Source organism: Camelus ferus, chromosome 11 (assembly GCF_009834535.1).
Source record: "Camelus ferus isolate YT-003-E chromosome 11, BCGSAC_Cfer_1.0, whole genome shotgun sequence".
NCBI classification, from domain to species: Eukaryota; Metazoa; Chordata; class Mammalia; order Artiodactyla; family Camelidae; genus Camelus; species Camelus ferus.
The window spans coordinates 59,996,315-60,014,952 of record NC_045706.1 but is presented as its reverse complement, the minus strand read 5'-3'; the positions used below and the strand labels follow the sequence as shown (position 1 = coordinate 60,014,952).

At 55.4% G+C, this 18,638-nt stretch overlaps 1 protein-coding gene across 5 annotated transcripts; it reads left to right on the top strand.

The window, feature by feature from the left end:
• The first annotated feature begins 134 nt into the window (after positions 1–134).
• On the top strand, positions 135–17,707 carry LOC102513963 (annexin A8). 5 transcript variants are annotated; one of them, XM_032491648.1, is made up of 13 exons: positions 177–292; positions 3,731–3,827; positions 5,333–5,465; positions 6,566–6,660; positions 8,035–8,148; positions 8,897–8,987; positions 9,747–9,826; positions 10,275–10,334; positions 10,836–10,929; positions 11,219–11,314; positions 13,049–13,107; positions 14,448–14,570; positions 16,599–17,707. In XM_032491648.1, the coding sequence occupies exons 3-13, from the start codon at positions 5,411–5,413 to the stop codon at positions 16,656–16,658; spliced, it is 927 nt and encodes a 308-aa protein (XP_032347539.1). In that variant the 5' UTR covers positions 177–292; positions 3,731–3,827; positions 5,333–5,410; the 3' UTR covers positions 16,659–17,707. The 5 variants fall into 5 exon arrangements, with proteins under 5 accessions (XP_032347538.1, XP_032347537.1, XP_032347541.1 ...); XM_032491649.1 differs by having other exon boundaries at positions 179–292; positions 5,333–5,423; XM_032491647.1 differs by lacking the exon at positions 3,731–3,827 and having other exon boundaries at positions 135–292; positions 5,333–5,423.
• Positions 17,708–18,638: the final 931 nt, after the last annotated feature.

Sequence of the window (18,638 nt, the reverse complement as noted above, 5' to 3'; positions counted from 1 at the left end):
CGAGTGGTGTAATTCCACAGGGCAGGCCCAGGCTGGTGTCTGGGTGGGGGAGGGACCCAGCTTCAGGCAGAGCCCAGGGGGCGGGGCAGGGCCGGGGGTGGTGCTGGGCGGGGCCTGAGGCCTGCTTGCCGCTGCAACCACGCCCAACCCTGAGAACCATCTCTTCTGAGAGCAGTAGGGGCCGAGTTCATTTGCAGAGTCTCTGGGTGGAAGGAGGGCTGACCGGTGTATCTTCATCGCCCCGGGGAAAGGCGCCGGCAAAGTGAACGAGATGGCCTGGTGGAAAGCCTGGGTGAGTGTAGAGTGAGCAGAGGCGGAGGGTACCCGCGCGGTGATGGTCTGGAGGGAGGTCAGCTCCGGCAGCACTCTGCTGTCTGCCCAGCCGGGCACCACACGGCCCGCCAGACTGGGGAGGAAGACGAGGAGAAATGGCTCTGGCCCTAGAGGCGTTCATGTCCATCCGGGATGGGAACAGAGGAGACGGGCAGATAAAGGAGACTTGAAATGCTCCCAGGAAAGCTGAGGGGCTGGGGGAGCCCTGAGGAAGGGTGCCTGAGGGGAGGGGTCAGGCTGCTAGAAGAGAGGGGGAGTCACGGTTGAGCCATATGCGCGTGCGTGGTGTGTGCCCATGAGTATGTGTTCCAGGAGGAATCAGGCAGATGTTCCCTTAAAGAGCGAACAGTACGTACAAAGGCTCAAAAGAGTGGGAAGCTTGGCTGTAAAGAGAAGTAGATCCCATTGGCTTGAGGGTCCTGGGGGGAAAGGTAGAGGGTAGGGGGAGATGTAGGCAGAGCTAGAGGAGTAGGCAAGGCTGGGTCCTATGGAGGCATGCATGGCAGGCTAAGAAGCTCAGGCTCTACCTTAAGAGCAATGGGGAGCCACTGAAGGAGCTTGAGCTGGAGAGCAACCTGATTTGAGAGGCTGAGGTTGGAGGACGCATCCATGCCCACACCTCAGGGGATGGGAGGGGGACCTGGCCCGCAGGGACCTTGCACAGTTGAAATCCAGGAGTGAAACCTATGGGCTGAGTTAGGGAGGACAGCACACCTTGTCCCCAAGTCTCTGTGTCCCAGCTAAATGAACAGATTCTCAGAGGTGTTTCGTATGGGGTTGAGTCTGAGGCGGTCTCATGCTAAGGAGTTGAAAACACAAAAGGGGGATGAAGACGATGAGCAGGTGATGTCCCCTGGGCAGGCATGATGTCACACGCTCTGCACTCCTTCCTTCCCTTCATCCCCAGGGAGCCCTGGGACATCAGGGCTGCTCTTTCCATTTTTACAGATGAGGAAACTGAGGCTCATTGATATCTAGTGACTTGCTCTGTCCCACAGGGAGCAGGCAGGGGTCTAGCATGAAATCTCTCTCTGCCCCTGTCCCCAGGCTCTTTGTGAGCCTTACTGGGTGACCCAGACTTATCCTAATGCAGGAAGTCTCTTTGTTACAAAAGTCACAACCCAGGGGCTCTCAGATTCAGACATACCGGGCCTGGACAGGTGGGACCAAGAGGAAGCCAGGGGCAACGTGGGGCAGCCCCAAGTGTGGCCCCAGCAAAGCAGCCAGGACAGGTTGAGGAGCCGGGGCGGCCTCCAGTTTCGTCCTGGCTGATGGGAATCTGTCTTGAGGAGGCAGACGTGGCAGGGAGAGCCCAGTGCTGGGCACTTTCCAAAGTCAGCTGCTGCCCCAGGTGGCCTGATTCTGGGCCTTGCTCCCAGTGGGGCGGGGGCAGAAACCCATCCTCGGGGCCCCACCCAGCCAGGCAGACAGAGGCCTCCTTGTAGGGACCTGGCCAATGTGGCCGGACAAGGATGACACTCACTGAGCAACCACTGTGTGCTGCACATTCCTCTACGCCCCTCACATTCAATATCTCACCTGAGCCTCGGGACACGATGCATTATAGATACTAATATCCTTACCCACAGACGAGGAAATGGAGGTACAAGGAGGCTGAGACGGCGCCCGAGGCTGTCACACTAGTAAGCAGCAGAGCCTGGGTTAGAATCTGAGCAGCCTGGTGCCAGAGCCCAAACCCTGTGGGCCTCACCACCCACACCCATGAGAGCAAGATTCCAGGTAGACCCCACCTGGGACTGACCACCAGGGAAGAACAGATGACCTCTGAGGCCCTGACCAGCCCAGGACTGGGACCAGAGCGGGCTGAAAGGTCTGCTCAGGGAGGCCTGCCTGCGGGACGGGGCCCTGTCTGTGCCTCTCTTGTGGAGACGAAGCTCTGTCTCCCGGGTGCCCCGGGTCAGCCCCGAGACGAGGGCAGGCCGAGGCGTGGCAGCTCCCCTGATAGCTTCACAGACACGATATAGATGTAGTCACTGACTGGCTGAGTCACCTTTCCAGAGAAGACGTTCCTGTCTGGACTAGCCCACTCCACCCAGCCCAGCAGAGGCCTAGGCAGGTCCTTCTTCCAACATGGGGGCCTTAGATCAAAAATCCGGAGCCCCACCACACCATGCTGACATCTGGGGGTCTGACGGCCAGGAAACTATCTTGTTTTTCCCTAAAACCACATCACAGGAAGGGAGACGGAGGCTTCTCCATGCGGAGAGATCACAGCCCCTGGGGAGCTATTTACAGACACGGCCACCGGAGCCCAGCCTCAGACCCGCTGAGTGGCCCGCTCCATGGTGACAGGGACACACAGCCTGGTCAGTCACTGCTGCACAGCCCCCAGAGTGCCAGCCTGCAGAAAAGAGCAGAGGGGGAGCCCCTCCTAGGGGGCCCCCAGAGCTCAGCACTGGGGTCTGAGATGACCCCACGCTCCCAGATGACCTGCATTCCCTTGGGCGAGGTTTCTTTCAGTGAAGAGTTCCAGGAAAACTCAAAGTCTGGAAAAGGTTGAGTCATTGGTAGATGGAGCTTCGCTTCTGAGTCGAGCTGTGGATTCAGTCTGAGAACCGCCATTTACTAGCTCTGTAACCTCGCCGGGCGCTCCGAGCCCAGCCTGTAAATGGGGCATTCGCACCTGCTTAGGGCAACGGACGGGGCCATCGAGGGGAAGGGCACTGCATCCAAAGCACCTAAAGCAGCTGACCCGCAGGGCCTGACACACGGGAGGTGTTCAAATCACTGACAGGAGTAGCAGCCGCTCATGATGCCACACACAAGGGAGGCAATGTATGCCAGCCCACAGCTGGGCAACATCTGGGGCCGCACAGGCTCTCTGGATGAAATTTCCATAAGGAATTACTTCTAAAATTTTCTTCTGTGAAACACGGTGCTAAGAAGTAAACTAGGAAAGTCTGTCACTAGATATTTGAAATTCCATCAAAAGCTATGGAAAGACTCCTTACCTTTTACTCAAAAGAAATATCCGTACAGATATACCATGGGTGGGAAGGGAGGAGGAAGGAAGGAAGGAAGGAAGGGAGGGAGGGGGGGGGAATGAGGGAGGGAGGAAGGAAGGAAGGAAGGATGTGGTGACTGGAGGGGTAGTTGGGTGGTTGGATGGAGGGATGGAGGGATGGAGGGATGTGGTAGTGGGATGTCTGGGTGGAGAAGGGATGAACAGATGAATGAATGACTTGGTGGGAGGATAGATGGTAGAGAAAATGAGTGGATGTGGGGCAGATAGGAGCAAATGAACAGGTGAGTGGGAGACCAAATGCAATGGGACTAAACTCTCTTCCATTTGAAGGATCTCTGAGTCTCCCTGAAACTCAATTCCCATCTCCAATCTTCCTCCTCTACCATCCCTCTCCCAAATCGCATACTTAAGATGGATCATTCATTTGCACCTGAGAAACTCTGCAGGGCACACGTCTCAAGAGCCCTCAGACAAGATCTGGATTAGAGATTTGAAGTCAAGGGCCAAGGTACTTTGGTTATCCAGTTAATTCACAATTTTTAAAGCACCAAACTTTTTTATTTTTTCCCTAATCCTCTGCCTCCAAGAGCCTGTAGACTTGCAAAAGCCCTGAGCTAGCAGGATGTTCAGCTGGGTGCCCTGGTTCTGGTAAATACCCACTTCTCAGGAAGAGGGCAGATTGAGCTCAGACCATGCCTGGCTTCCCAACCTCGTCTGCACACTCCCCAGGCAGCGTGTTCAGCTCCTTGAAGCCTTTCCTTCCTTGATCACTGTCCTTATAGCTTTGGAAAGGGTTGTCCCTTCCTGCTGCCAGCCAGTGGTGCTGGAGGGAGCTGGGGGTGGCCGGGCCTGCTCAGATGGCACTGGCTGGGAAACCCAGCCTGATTCAGAGTCCACGCCCAGGGCAGGGGCAGGGATGGGGAAGGTTTTGTGGCTCTGGCTGACGCCAGCCTGTTAACCAAGGAGCCATTCTGCAGAGGAGACAAGGCAGTCCCACAGAGCCGTGAGGGGAACCAGCGATCCCTCCCAGCCAGGCTGAGCAGGCACGGTCTCTGGGTGGTGGTGGGGGGTCCCCTCATGTATGGAATAGGTTCCCTACACAGCTAATCCCTCTGAGCGACTGTCTCTGGGTCATCTAGCCTCATAGACCGCCCGTCGCCCCAGTAAAACCACTGCTGGCCTCTGAAGGACACTCCCTCTCTGGTGTCCCAGCAAGCCCCAGCTGGTCCTCTCTCAGGCCCAGCCCCCCACATTTGGGGGTTGTTTTTAATTTTTTCTTTCAAGACAATGTTCATCACAAAAATCCAGGAAATGCAAGTAAGGAGAAAACAAATGTCCAGCTGAGGAGCTAAGGAGCCAGCGCCACAGAGGAGACGTGGCACAGGACTGCCGGGTGTGCGGTCCCCACGGGGCAGCTGGCCGTGGGAGACACAGGAGGGAGACGAGGCTCCCGACACTGAAGGCTGGAGTCCAGTCTTACACCCTCTTCCTGACGCCCCACAGTCAGCGTGGCGGCTCTGTAAGCGGCCCCGGTACCAGCCACCGTTGAGGTCTTCCCTCGTGCTGTCTGAGCCTGCAAACCCCAGCTCTCCGGGGCTGGCGCTGGCGCTGAGAGCTGGGGTTCCACCAATTGGCGTGGCCAGGTGGTGCTGACCAGCTCCTCAGGAGACACCTCCTTCCAGCCTGAGGGCCGGGCTGGCAGGACAGGCCTCCCCTTGGCCGAGGGGCTAATAGGCACCGGGGGCCTCTGCAGGCCCGACGTGGAAGGGCCACGTGGCCGCTTGGTGCGACGTGGACAAAGATGCCCCTTCCTCAAGACACAGCTGCTGGAAACTAGCATATCCGGAAGCTGCGGCCTCCCAGGTGCCCCTCCCCCAGGGAGAATGGGCAGGGCCTGGATGGATGCAGGTTCCCAGCCTCTGGTCAGCAGGCGCCAAACTGGTGCTCACCCTGCTGGGATAGGCTGCAAACTGCCCTGCCTTCCGGCTTTGAGCGGGCTGGGTTCTCTTGCAGATTGAACAGGAGGGTGTCTCGGTGAAGGGCAGCCCCCACTTCAACCCAGACCCCGACGCAGAGACCCTCTACAAAGCTATGAAGGGGCTCGGTGAGTTGCCTTTCCACCGGGGCCCTGGAGAGGGGATACCAGGTGCAGCATGGTCGGGGGGGCCTCCCCATAACCCTCTGTGACTGACTCCTGCCACCCAGAGAATCACACAGGCCCCACCTTCCCCAGCACAGGTCTATATACAGCCCCAAGACCAAGGAAGGGGGGAAGGCGGTTGTGAGTAACAGGGGTGCGGGAAGGGGGACATTTGCTGTGTGTCCCTGGGTGTCCTTGTGCAAAGGACTTCACCACACTCAGTCACAGCTTTCTACCTTGTAAAATGGCCCCAAAAACTCTGAACCCTGCGTGTTACAGTGAATTTTGGATGGGATGATGTTGGGAGTTTTGTGGGGCTGACCTGGGCCCAGGGGGCTCCAGCCACACAGGGGCTGCAGCTTCCCTCCACATCCCCCCCTCCGCGCCCCACTTAGGCGGGCCACAGGGCCGGCTCCATCCTGTCTCCAGCATCTGCATTCCTGTGAGCCTGAAAGGGCTGGCCAGGAGCCTTTGGGATTAGGGGATTTGGGTAGCCCGGCCCAGACAGCCCTCATGTCAGATTTACAACCCCTGGCAGGATTTACCCTCTAACCGGCTCCGACTGGTGAATTGGGGCATTAACAAAAACTGCCATTCCCAGATGAGCTTAGAAAGCATGTTCAGCCCTCGATATCCTGTGATATCTTTACTATCATCTCCATTTTCAAAAGGAAAAAATGGAGGCTGGGGGAGATGAGGCTTCTAGCCCACCCAGCTGCTGGGCCAGGGCTCAGAGCCAGTTTTCTGGCCCCTCCGACCTGATCTTCCCCCATGGCCACCAGCACAAGGCAGGTCAGGGCAGGAGGTCCCACCTGAGCTCCAAAGGCCCTGGGTGATGTTCAGGGGCTATCAGATGACCAGAGGGTCCTCAGAGTTGATCGCTGTGAGGCTGGGTCTGGGCCATGCCCCAACATTGTGCGGGTGGCAGGGTGGACAGAAGGATTTCCTGACTGTCTTGTCTGCACTGTGAAAATCATCAGGTTTTGAGATCTTCAGATGGTGTGTCCCCACTGCTTGGCCATCAAGCAGCTGCCTTCCCTCCTCCCCAGCCCTCATCTGCCCCTTCCCGGGGGGCAATGGGGATGCTCACACTGTGCACCCTGCAGGCACCAACGAGCAGGCCATCATCGACGTGCTGACGAAGAGAAGCAATGCGCAGCGGCAGGAGATCGCCAAGTCCTTCAAGGCTCAGTTTGGCAAGGTAAAGGGGGGCCTGTGTGCTGGGGGGGCCATGGGGACCAACACTGCCAGAAACAGCCGGGGACGCAGCCCCACTCTGGACCAGGCCCTTGTCCAGAGCCTGACCTGCTGGCAACATAGGGTAAATGGGACACAGTCACACTAAAAAAAATGGTGTACTTTTTCTCTGAAAATTGTATTTCACTCACCATCCTGTGTTTTATCCGGAAGACTTTCTGATGGCCCTCCATGGCCCCAGCTTGGTCCCGCCTTCTGTCATCTGGTCCCAGCCTTCCTTTCCCACCTTCTCTTTCGCTTGCTCTGTTTTGTATTTGCTCCATGGCCCCATCCCTGAGCTGTCTCCCTGCCTCTGTACTTTGCTGGTCCTGTTCCCTGAGCCTGGAATGCCCTCCTCTCTCCCACATGCCGGAGACGCAGGCTGGGCTCCACTCTGTGCTGTGCCACGGGGCTGTCTCCCTGCGTTGGAGCTGCCACAACGGCGCCTCCTCCTTCCTGCCCTGCGGGAACTCCAAGGGCCGGGAGCACACAGCCTGGACCCTTTGTCCCTCCTCCCACTTCCCACTTCCCACCTCCCGCTGCCCACAGGACAGAGCCAGGCATCGGCGTGCTGCGTAAACACGGGAATAAATGTGCGCAGTGTGTGGTGGCCAGAAGCCTCCACTGGTGCACATTGATTATGTGGAGATTTAATCCAGGAAGATGAGTGATGAAGCCCAAACACTCCGTGGAGGAAATCAATGTGCTTTTCTAAAAAAAAAAAAAATTTCTCTCTCTTAATCTTCACAACTATGCATTATTCTCTGCATTCGATACTGGAGGAAACTGATGTTCTGAGAGGTGGAGGATGTTGCCTAAGATCCCAAGGCCTGTCAGCAACAAGGCTGGGATTTAAATCCAGGTCTGGCAGGTCCCCTGGTCCTTCACTGTGCTGTGCAGGGGGATCAGCTGGGTGTGGTCTTGTGGCTTCTCCTCTTGGAATGAGACACACGTGAGATAGGTTCCTTAATTCATTCCTCGCATTCATTGAGTGCGCATGGGCTCAGTGACAGGGATTTGATGGCGGGCAATGACAAGCTTGTATTTTGGGCTTACGGTGTGCCCAGCACCGCCCTGGAAGCAGAGCTGAGCCACACACATCTCTCTGCCAATCCCCTAAGCGATGGTGTACAGCGGGAGGACCGCGGTCTCCACTTCATGGGACGGAGTAACGATGCTTAGAGAGGCTGAGTTGCTGGTCCCAGAAACCCCAGCCACCCCCGCGCGGCATAGCACACGTGGGGATCCAGCCAGAGCCCCTGGGCCCCCGTTGCCACCTGCTGCCTGCACTTCTGCGGGCGCAGTGTCAGAGCATCACCCCTCCTTGCTCCTGCCCTAGGACCTCACCGAGACCCTGAAGTCGGAGCTCAGCGGCAAGTTCGAGAGGCTCATCATAGCCCTCATGTACCCTCCATACAGCTACGAAGCCAAGGAGCTGTACGACGCCATGAAGGTAACCAAGCACGTGGAGGGGAGGAGGGGCGGGAGACACTCACAAAGACTCGCTGAGGGAGCGACGCTGGGACCCCTTTTCCAAGAAAGCCTGGCGCTGGGTGCTCCGAGCGGCCTGTTTGGAATGAGTCCAGTGAGCTTGCAGCCTGCAGCTCAGACTGCTGCCAAACAGACTGGCCTCCACTGTCGTGCGGCCATGGTGAGGCCAAAATCAGTCCTTCCCAGGTCACTGCAAGACCAAGGTGTACAGGAACTAGGAGCCAGCCTCTGCAGTCTTGGGCCTGGTCCCCTGGCTTCCAGTTACTTCCCACGGTTCCTTTCGCGTTCGCAGATGGTTAAGAGGGAGTCAGGACCGAGTAACAATAATCATCTCCATTGAAAGGACACTCACTGTGTGGGCCGCCGGGCACTTTACATCTATTATCCCTGCTCCACCTGCAGGGGGGGTGGGGGCTTGTTACCCCCGTGTCCTGATGAGGACCCTTAGGCTCACGGTGGTGGAGGGACCTGTTCGAGACCACCCAGCTATGGAGGCTCAAGCTGAGACCTAGCTTTCCCATCACACCCCTTGGCCACGGTGTCTACCACTAGGAGACAGATGCACGTGACTTCCCTGGTAGCATCCTCCAGCAGAGGCCCCCATCCGAGTCGGGCAGAGCAGTGACTGGTCCTTCCCTTTGCCTCTTGCCGTGGGCAGAGCAGGAGGGCACAGGTGGTACTCTGCAGCAGACAGAGGTTTTTATCCACAGGGCTTAGGAACCAAAGAGGGCGTCATCATCGAAATCCTGGCCTCTCGGACCAAGAACCAGCTGCGGGAGATAATGAAGGCGTATGAGGAAGGTAAGGGGCCTGCCGAGAGGGAGGGCGCAGGACCCCGAGTTAAAGGCTAGCTTGGGAATGGCCACGAGCTTTGGCAGCCTAGCAGGGAACAGGGACAAGCAGTGGACTGGCCCCATTGGAAAGGACCCTTTCTGGGCTTTTCCAACCATGGATGTTGAGTGCCTACTGTGTGTCAAGTCCCATGCCTGACAATGAGATTGGATATGATTCAGGCTCTGTCTCTGAGCTCCCTAAGCCCACGGGCTGCTGGGGGGAAAGGCAGGCACCCCCTAACTCTCTGCCCCTTGACAATGTGGCAGTGCTGTGGGGCACAAGCTGTGTCAGCAGTGGATGGGGCTGGATCCCTCCCGGCCGGGCACAGGCAGCCGAGGGGGCCGTGCAGGGGCCTGCTGCGGTGGGGAGCACAGAGCACAGACCAGCTTCCGTGGAGGCTTCCTCCTCCATCCTCCAGGAGGCCTGCCTGGTGGGGAGCCTGCCCGAAGGGTCTGGCTTCGTAATGCAATGGAGCTCAAGTGGCAGCCCCTGGCTCTCTGGCCTGGCCCATCTTTGTGCTTTGGGCTTGGCTGCCAACCCACGTTGCCTCCTAGCTCTGAACAACCACCAGGGGATGGAACCTCAGCCTCTCAGACGCCTGGGCAGGCAAACCCTCCCCACGGCAAGGACTTGTCCTTCCTGGAGGCTTTCGTGGGGAGAAGTGTGGAAAAGAGGGCGGGGAGGAGGAGAGCTGGTCTGAGCCTCATGGTTCTGTTTGCCCTGCAGACTATGGGTCCAGCCTGGAGGAAGACATCCAAGCAGACACCAGTGGCTACCTGGAGAGGATCCTGGTGTGCCTCCTGCAGGTATCCCAGGCTCCTGGAGCCCCTTGTCTGGGGAATCCCAGCAGCTCCCCCCAGGGCAGGGCTGCTGGGGTGCGGTGGGGTGGGGGCAAGGCGGTTGCACAGCCACTGTGGCCCGGGCTCACTGGGTACCTCCCGGTGTGGCTGGAGGGTCCTCAGTGCAGGGCCCCTGCACCTCTCCTGACTCAGCCACACGAGGGCACCCGGGAAGTGGGAGGAGGCCCATCACTGAGCAGGTCCTTCTCGCCAGGCCCCAGGCCAGACACTTCACTCACCTTAGTTCACTGAACCCCCTAGCTCTCTACGAGGCATCCCTAACTGCTCTCATTTTTCTGGTTAGAGAGTTGAGACCTGGAGAGGATAACTGTCTGCCCTCTTGCCCGACTCTGCCCTCTGCCCCAGTGGCTCCACTCAGGCTCCTCCCTTACAAAGCCACCTCTTCTGTTCCCAGGGCAGCAGGGATGACTTGAGCGGCTTCGTGGACCCAGGACTGGCCCTCCAAGATGCACAGGTGGGGGGGTCTCCCTCAGCAGCTTTCACCCTGCTGGCCACCTGTCCCCACTCTCTGCCATCTAGACCCGGGGGCTGGTGCCTCACCCAGCCCCTCTGCCCGTGGGGGGCTTCTCTGATGCTAGGCTGGAACCCAGCTCAACTCTCTGCAGACTTTGACCGTCTGGTGTCTATAGAGGAAAGTGAGGGTGTAGGGGAGGAAGGAGACTGATTTGGGTGGGATCCGCTGAAGCTCTGCCCCAGCAGGAGCAACCTACGAACCCAGGGATCCTGGGTCTCTGAGCCCCAGATGCATGTAGTCAGCCTTCCATAGGTCTGCCTGCTGGCAGAGAGCTTAGAGGTGCCCAGAGGCAGAGCCTAGTATCAAGAAGAGAACTTAACCAGGGATAGCGGGCTCCTGTCAAAAATCAGAGGAGCATGCCGACCTGGGAAGGCGGATGAGGGACCATCCTTCACCCGCTTGCTCACCTTCACTGGCTTGTTGGGGGTGTCCCAATGCCAGGATCTGTACGCAGCCGGGGAGAAGATTTGCGGGACTGATGAGATGAAATTCATCACCATCCTGTGCACACGCAGTGCCACACACCTGATGAGAGGTACCGGGGAAGGGAGGCAGGGAGGCACTGTCAGGTGGGACCTAGTAGGGGAAGGGGGCGGGTGGAGGCGCTCTGGCCACAGGGCCTCTCCCTTCACACTGAATAGCCAGTGTGTGGCCTTGTCAAGTCACGGAGTTGTAGAGAGAGCCAGGGAGCCCTGCATCCTTTCCCCGACAACCAACTGGAGGTCAGGGTGGTGCACTGATGTGCAGTCTCTGATCTGAGATGCTGGGGAGGGCGGGTCACACTGAGATGCGCATGTCCCCTAAGAGAAGGCCTCTCTCCACAGTGTTTGAGGAGTATGAGAAAATCGCCAACAAGAGCATTGAGGACAGCATCAAGAGTGAGACCCACGGCTCGCTGGAGGAGGCCATGCTCACAGTGGGTGAGAGACGGAGCCCCGTGCTCAGACTCACGTGTGTCCGCCGGCCCCGGGGTTCTGTGATGGGACAGCGCCAAAGGCAAAGGGCCGAGGGTGCAGCAGCAAGAGACGGGGTCCCCATGTTCACCTTCAAGGTGAACCTCCGCTCCAGCCCCTACTCTCAGCATGGACCCTTCACCCAGGACACTGGAACTCTAGTGGGGGTGGGGGGGCACTAGTGTCCTCAGTGAGCTGTGTCCGGCCAGATTGTTCTCTGGGCTGCTCACACAGTGCCCAGTGCTGTGTGTAGTCGTGTGTGTATGTGTGTGCGTGAAGGTACGTGAGACCGTGTAGTGTGTGAATGTGTGTACGTATGCACACGTTTGCAGGATTGTGCCAGGCCCAGGACCTATGCTCACTCACAGCAGCCACACAGAGAACGTTCTGGTTCTGACTGTGAAGCCCTGAAGAACTCACCTATCTGGGTCTTTAGCTAGGGTTCCGGTCCCCGCCTCAGCTGCTGATTGAAGAAATGACGATGTGTAATTGGTCCAAAGTGAGGGATTGGTGGTCTGATGCTGGGGAACGCTGAGAATCTTCCCCAAAGCATGAGGTCAGGTTCATGTAGGAGGACCCGTTCCAGAGCACAACCTGGGGTCCAGAGCTGAGGTGACAGGGAGACGAGTCAGTGCAGAATGAAGAACTGAGCCCCAGGGCAGGGGGACTTCCCTCCTCTATCCCAAGATGGAGCCAAAATCACCTCCACACCAGGAGGTCCCCCATTTGGTGCCAAGCAGCCAGGAAGCCAGGAGAGCTGCACCGTGTGTCCCAGTCTCCAGGGTGAACTGGGACATCTGCATTCCCCAGCCGCCTTTGACTGCCGTGATAAATCCAGTCTGTGTGAGCATCTAAGCGTGCCCCCCACTCCAGTCCCAGCTTCCAAAGGCAGCCCCTGGATCCAATTTAAACTCCTGAATAACATCTTCAGGCAGGGAAAAATGAAGCCATGTGGTGCCCTCGGGTGCTGGGAGCTTTCTGTTTTTCTCCTCGAAGACTCCCGTCACTCATTCCACAGGCGAGGACAGAGCAGGGCAGGGAAGTCAAGTAACGAGGGCACACGGTGCCATCAGGTGGGGTCTGAACTCATGCCTACCTCCCTCCAAGCCCTCACTCTTTCTGCTGCCTGAGTTAAAACAACAACCTCCCCACCCGGACACCAAGTCTCTGAAACACCGTGCATGAAGTGAGCCTGAGACCAGACGCCCGGGCACCTGCGTGTTCTGGGGCCCAGCCCCACCCGTCACAGGGGGACTCAAGCTGCAGGGGCCCTCTGCTAAGTGACATATAAAGCGGGCACTTAGAGGCCAGTGGTCATCATAACAGTGGCTCCTCCACGGAGCTGAGTGGCTGGACTCCTGGGGAAGACGGCTCTGGAAAGTTAAAGCCCAGGAGCTCCCCTGGGCGGAGCGGTGCTCTGATGGGCCAGCCCAGCCCTGAGCGCCCCAGTGTTTCCCACGCCTCGCCTTCTGTCTGCCTGCTCTGGGCTTTGCACCCGTATCCAGTGCCCAAGGCCTCCTTCCCTGCTCCACCTCTCCTGACACAAAGCCTCTCATTTTAAGATGAAGCAGGGCACAGATAAGTAGGCTAAGACTTGCATAATGCTAACCTTTAAGATTCGAGGCAAGAGTTGAATAAATAAACACATACACAGTGCCGCCTACAACCTCTGGTTGCTAACACAACTTTCCTGTTTGCCAGTTAAATGCACCCGGAACCTCCACAGTTACTTTGCGGAGCGACTTTACTACGCCATGAAGGTGACTGGTCTGTCTGCTGTGCGCCTTGCCCCCGACCCTACACGGCACCCACGGCAAAACCAGGATGCTCAGAGCCACCACCCAAGTCTTCGACACTTGGGTCTCCTCTTATCCCAGCCTGTTGTGGGTCAGAATAGTTTTAGTTCTCAGAGGGCACATCGAGGCTGGAGAGGGGAAGCCGCATCTCCTGAAGGCTGGCTGTGAGCAGGTGTATTCACAGGTGTTCACCGCGCTGAACTTTTACAACAACCCTGTGAGACCCATGTCGTAACTGCCCTCCTAGAGATGGTGAAACCAAGGCTTGCAGTCCAAGGTCACGCAGCTGGGAAGTAATAGAGCCTTGATTTGAGCCCAAACCAGTGCAATTGTCCTTTTCATGTATAATTTTATTTATGTCTAATTGTCCACGTGGCCTCCTTGAGAAAGCCCAGGTCAGGACTGCCAGGAGGTTAAGGCACCCTTTGAACGGACACATGCAGAGGGGGATGGCCACACATGACAACTCAACTTCCCTGTGTGTGTCCAGCTGCCGGTCTAGGGTCGCCTGCTGTCTGAAAGCTGCACTAGCTGCTCAGACAGATGTTCAAAACACTCGTATCGAGTTGAGGTTCTGGTTCCACTAGAACCACAGTGGAAAACAGACAGTCAGATGAATTCCCCGGGACTAAAGTTGGTGCCCACCTTCCGTGATTGATGGTTGCGAACATCACCTAAAGTCGGAGCCCCAAGGTCTCTGGCTACATCTGGCCAGGAAATGACAGAGGGCGTGGGATCCCCTTGGCCACGTGGCTCCCTCTGACATGAGAGCGTTCAAGGATAAAAGTGAGCAGGAAGGTCCTGCATGTGGGTCGGCCAGTTAAGCTGAGTTCATGGTGTTGCTGCCCTAGGAAGAGGTCTTACTCCTGAAGCCGTGTGCATTTTGTGTCTAGAATCTGATGTGGCCAATCACACGCTGCAATTTGGGGGCATTTGGCTTCTAATAAGGGAGACACATGGGCAGTGAGTGAGAGGAGATCAAGGGATCCCTTAGCGCATCCCTCTCAGTGCTTCACTGCTAAAGCAGGGGCTCATTCCTGTATCTCCACCCCCTGTGAAAGCCCCCGGGACCCAACATAGATCTGTCCGTCATCACAGAGATGGACAAAGGCACACGGTGATGGTTGGGGGGAGGGTATAGCTCAGTGGTATAGTTCATGCTTAGCATGCACGAAGTCCTGGTTTCAAAAACAAGGACTTTTTTTTTTATTTAAATAAATAAATAAACCTCATTACCACCCCCTCCACCAAAAAAAAGGAAAAAACAAAGAAGAAGTGATGGTTGATTGCTGTGTCTTATCCAGGGAGCAGGGACTCGGGATGGGACCCTGATAAGAAACATCGTTTCAAGGAGTGAGATTGACTTAAATCTCATCAAGCATCAGTTCAACAAGATGTATGGCAAGACCCTCAGCAGCATGATCATGGTAAGCCACGAGTTCCCAGTTCTCCCAATTCTAACACCAGTTTGAAACAGAGACCTTACTGGGAAACCTGAATCCTGCAACTAATGTCCAAAGTCACAGGTGTCCACCCCTTCCCAGTGGGCATCAGGACCTTGCATTGCTACGTGGTGTGTGCAGGGGTCAGCAAGGAGGTGGGTGCGGTTAGAGCCTGGCGGGGAGTGGAGGCCCCTGTATATTTCACACAAAGTTAGCTGTGCCTTTGACTTACGGTTGCCCCTCTGAAAATGACACACTGAATCATCAAGAGTCAGTGAGAGCAGATAGTTTAGTAGGAATCGAGGCGTGGCAGTCCCATCCAGATTTAAGTAGTTCAGGCAGCAAAGTTTTACAGAGATAAATCAGATGGGCTCCAGTGGGTTGCCTAACTTGATTCCAATTAGTGAAAGTTCTGGAGCCGAGAAAATGCAGGGTGATTATCACTTCACGAGAAATAGCTCTCCTGGCCATCTCCTGATGCCAATTGAGACCTTGACAGCTTCATTACCAGACGTCAAGTCACGAGAAACACATCCCTAAGTCTTCACTGGCTATTAAGTCAGGTCTCTAGTCATTCTGCAAACATCTACTGTTCACTACACTTTCCGAGAAACACATAGCTTACCGTATGTTGAAAAGACATTTCTGCTTTAAGACGTTTCCGAATGGCTCAGTAGGTAGGTGGGGGTGGGAGGGGTGGAAATTATTCTTGGTTTTGTTTTAGGAGGGCTGGGTGAAAATCAGCAGAGGCTACAGCTGTGTCACTCAAAGGGCTAGCTTTCCCAACACTTAGTCCCAGCCAGTGTCACAAATTCCTACAACCACACGTGGTTTCTGAGGCATCAGAAAGATTTCTATTCCTTCTCGCCAGTCCAGTTAGAGCCACAGTCAGACTCCAGAAGGACAAAAGCACTGCGTGAAAATGATTACTTTTGACCCAACTAACCTGTAGACCTCATTATGGAGAGAGATGTATTAGGCTAATTAGTGCATAATCACTAATACAGCGCCTTATTTAAACCTACATGAAGCCCACCCTCTTAGGTTTTACCTGAAGTTTACCTAAAGAGAAAATTTCCTAGGAACCGTGAGTAAGTTGACCAAATATTTTCTTTTTAGCATAGACCACCCCCTGTAGACGTCATCAAAGCAAAAATGATTTCCAACAGCAATACCAGCATTAAAAACTCTGGCATAGAAATTAATAGAAAAATGTATAAAAATCCCATGATAACTTTATACTCATATATTTGAGAGGGTAGACAAAATGAATGGCTTTTTAAAAAAAGCCATATTACAAAAATCTTTTGGGAAGTAGTGAAAAAAAGAAAAAAGATATTTAAAATCTCTAAGAAAAGTTCAGGCACCAATGATTTTATAAGCAAATTTGACAAAACAGTTAAGAAATTAGATAATTTCCATGAGACGTAAACTGCTGTAGAGAATAAAAAGGTGGAACTAGTCCCCAGCCCTCACACTTACTCACCGAGTGGCCTTGAAGAAATCCCATACCCTCTCATGGTCCCATTTTCCTCAACCACATAGAAAGGGAGCTTTCCTGTTCCCCCGGCTCTGTGTGTAGATCCTTGGCTGGCCAGTCCTATCAGGACCTGCCTAATAGCTGGGGGGCCTGGGAGACCACAGAAAGGGGGTTCAGCCACTCGACCTCTGGGGTCTACCCTACTGGTGACCAACGTCACTTGACCCCTACGTGAGCAGCTGCTATGCAGCCAAGCTCATGTTTTTCCTGCTATTTAATTCTCGCCACATCTCAGCAAGGTTCATATCATCATCAATGTCATATCATAAATGAGTTTGAGTCTCAGAGTGACAATGAGACTTGACTCAGCCACGGGGTCAGTGAGTGATGGAGCTGTGGTCCAGGTTCTGCGTGGGCTCAAAGCCCAAGCTCTCTCTACTGCACCCTCCACCTCCAGGGTGATGGAGAGGACTCCAAGCCAGGCCAGTGCCACAACCACCGCCTTCTAACTCTCGTGTCCCTCCTGTCCCCAGGAAGACACCAGTGGCGACTACAAGAACGCCCTGCTGAACCTGGTGGGCAACGACCTCTGAAGGCTCAGAAGGACAAGCGCAAAGGCCAAGAAGGCGGAGGCACTGGATCCTGCTTGCTGAACCTTGGCCGTGGATCGGGGTGGGGGTGGGGGTGGGGGGAGCCAGAGCACGCCCTTCAGTCTTCTATCTCCCAGCTTCCAGTGTTTTGCAGCCAGTTCCTCTGACCCGGGGGAAGGGTCAGCCTGGGGCTCCTACCTCCACCGAACTCCCAAGTCAATCTCAGGTGAGAGCACACGGCCAATATCTCAGCACAGATCTGGCCTGACAAGTGCCTCCGCCTGAGGATCTGCCGGTGCTGGGCCTCACTTCTTCCTTCCTGCACAGAAGCTTCCTCAGCCTGGGTCTCAGAGTCCCCTCGGTGCCAGCTACAGAGAAACTCAGCCCCACCCTCATCTACTGATCTGGATCTGCAGAGAAGGGACCAGGGAAGATGGAATTTTGACAAGTCTCTCAGGGGGAGGGTATAGCTCAGTGGTAGAGCGCACGCTTAGCATGTGCGAGGTCCTGAGTTCAATCCCTAGTACCTCCATTTTTAAAAAATTAAAAATTAATAAATAAACAAACCTAATTATCTACCCTCTCCCCCCTCCCAAGAAAAAAGCTAAAAAAAATGTTTTAGTAAGTTTCTCGGCTGAGACATTTCTCTTTCAGGCAACCAGAGAAGGTTGTGAGAGCCCGTTTGTCTCACAGCACGTACTTGTGGGCAGCTGAGAAAGGAACACGTATATCCAGGCCAGCTGGGCTATCACTAACATTTGTTCACCAGCATCATCTGAGATGCCAGGCTAGAGGTGGGAGAAAAATGCTCTCGCCATCCTGCCAACAGAGAAAGCTGTAGCTCAGTGTCCTGACCCAAGGACACTGCGTCCTAAGAGGCCCGGGCTTCTCTGGTCCTCGATCACATTAGCCATTTTTCCTTCCATGACACAAGCCTGGAACATCTCTAATCCTGATCTAATCCTGACCAAACGGCAATAGCAACTGGTTAGAGGAGAAGCTGAGGTGCCTGTGTTGTGCTTTCCAGAATAATAAAGATTTATACATTGGAATCTAAGTGTCTTTGGATTTTTAGTGGTGACCAAAGTAGTACCAATTCAGTTTGTCAGTGGACATCAAAGAAATGTGATTAAAAAATCCTGCTGATCAGACCTGAGCACACAGGTGGGCTGTGTCTCCTTGTGGGGACACTCTGAGTGGGCCTGCTGTCACCCGAGGGATGGCTCTTCTAAACCCCTGGCCTCTTTGGATGGCCCGGCCTCTTCCCGGCAGGTGCGATCAGCGGAGTTCTTCCTTTAACTTAGCCGCATTCTGCCCCACGGAGCCTCCTGCCCCTGAGGGCGCCATCTAGGGCCCTAATGCTTAGCCTTTCTCACCAACAACTTTCTGATCTCTGAAGACAGCCCACATATTCTGCCAAGACTTCTTCTGTCAAAGCTGAATGTCCCCAGTCCCTTCAACTGCCCCTCCCGAAGTCCCATCTGGGGCCAAGCCCTCTGAACACACCCTCATTTACAAACCCCTTTCAGAGCGCAGCCTCGAGGAGCTGGGTGGGGGGTGGTTTCATCTTTCTTTTTTTTTTTTTTTTTTTAAAGGGCTGTGAGGCCAGGCTGAAATCCTTAAAGCTGGATTTCAGGGCTGTCTGTGGCACCCCAGGGAAGGCTGCCAGGTGTGATGATTCCTTTTTTGTTTGGCTTTGTTCAAGTCCCACCCCGGACTTTCCTCCAGTGCTGAGTCACTGCGTCACGTCCTGCCAAAGCCCTTTAGAAAGGACTTAGAGGTTCCCTCCACCCTGTGATCCTCTGGGAAGCTGGTCCTCTGGGCAGAGAGCTCCCTTGCAACCTGCCCCCAAACTGGCCTCACACGTCCAGACAGGAGCCTGGAGAAAAGCGGCAGCCAAGGATACGGCCCAGGAAACCTGGTTGTGTCCAACTACGTGCCCAGCAAGGGAATCCCAGAGCCATGCAGTTCACCCATCACTCC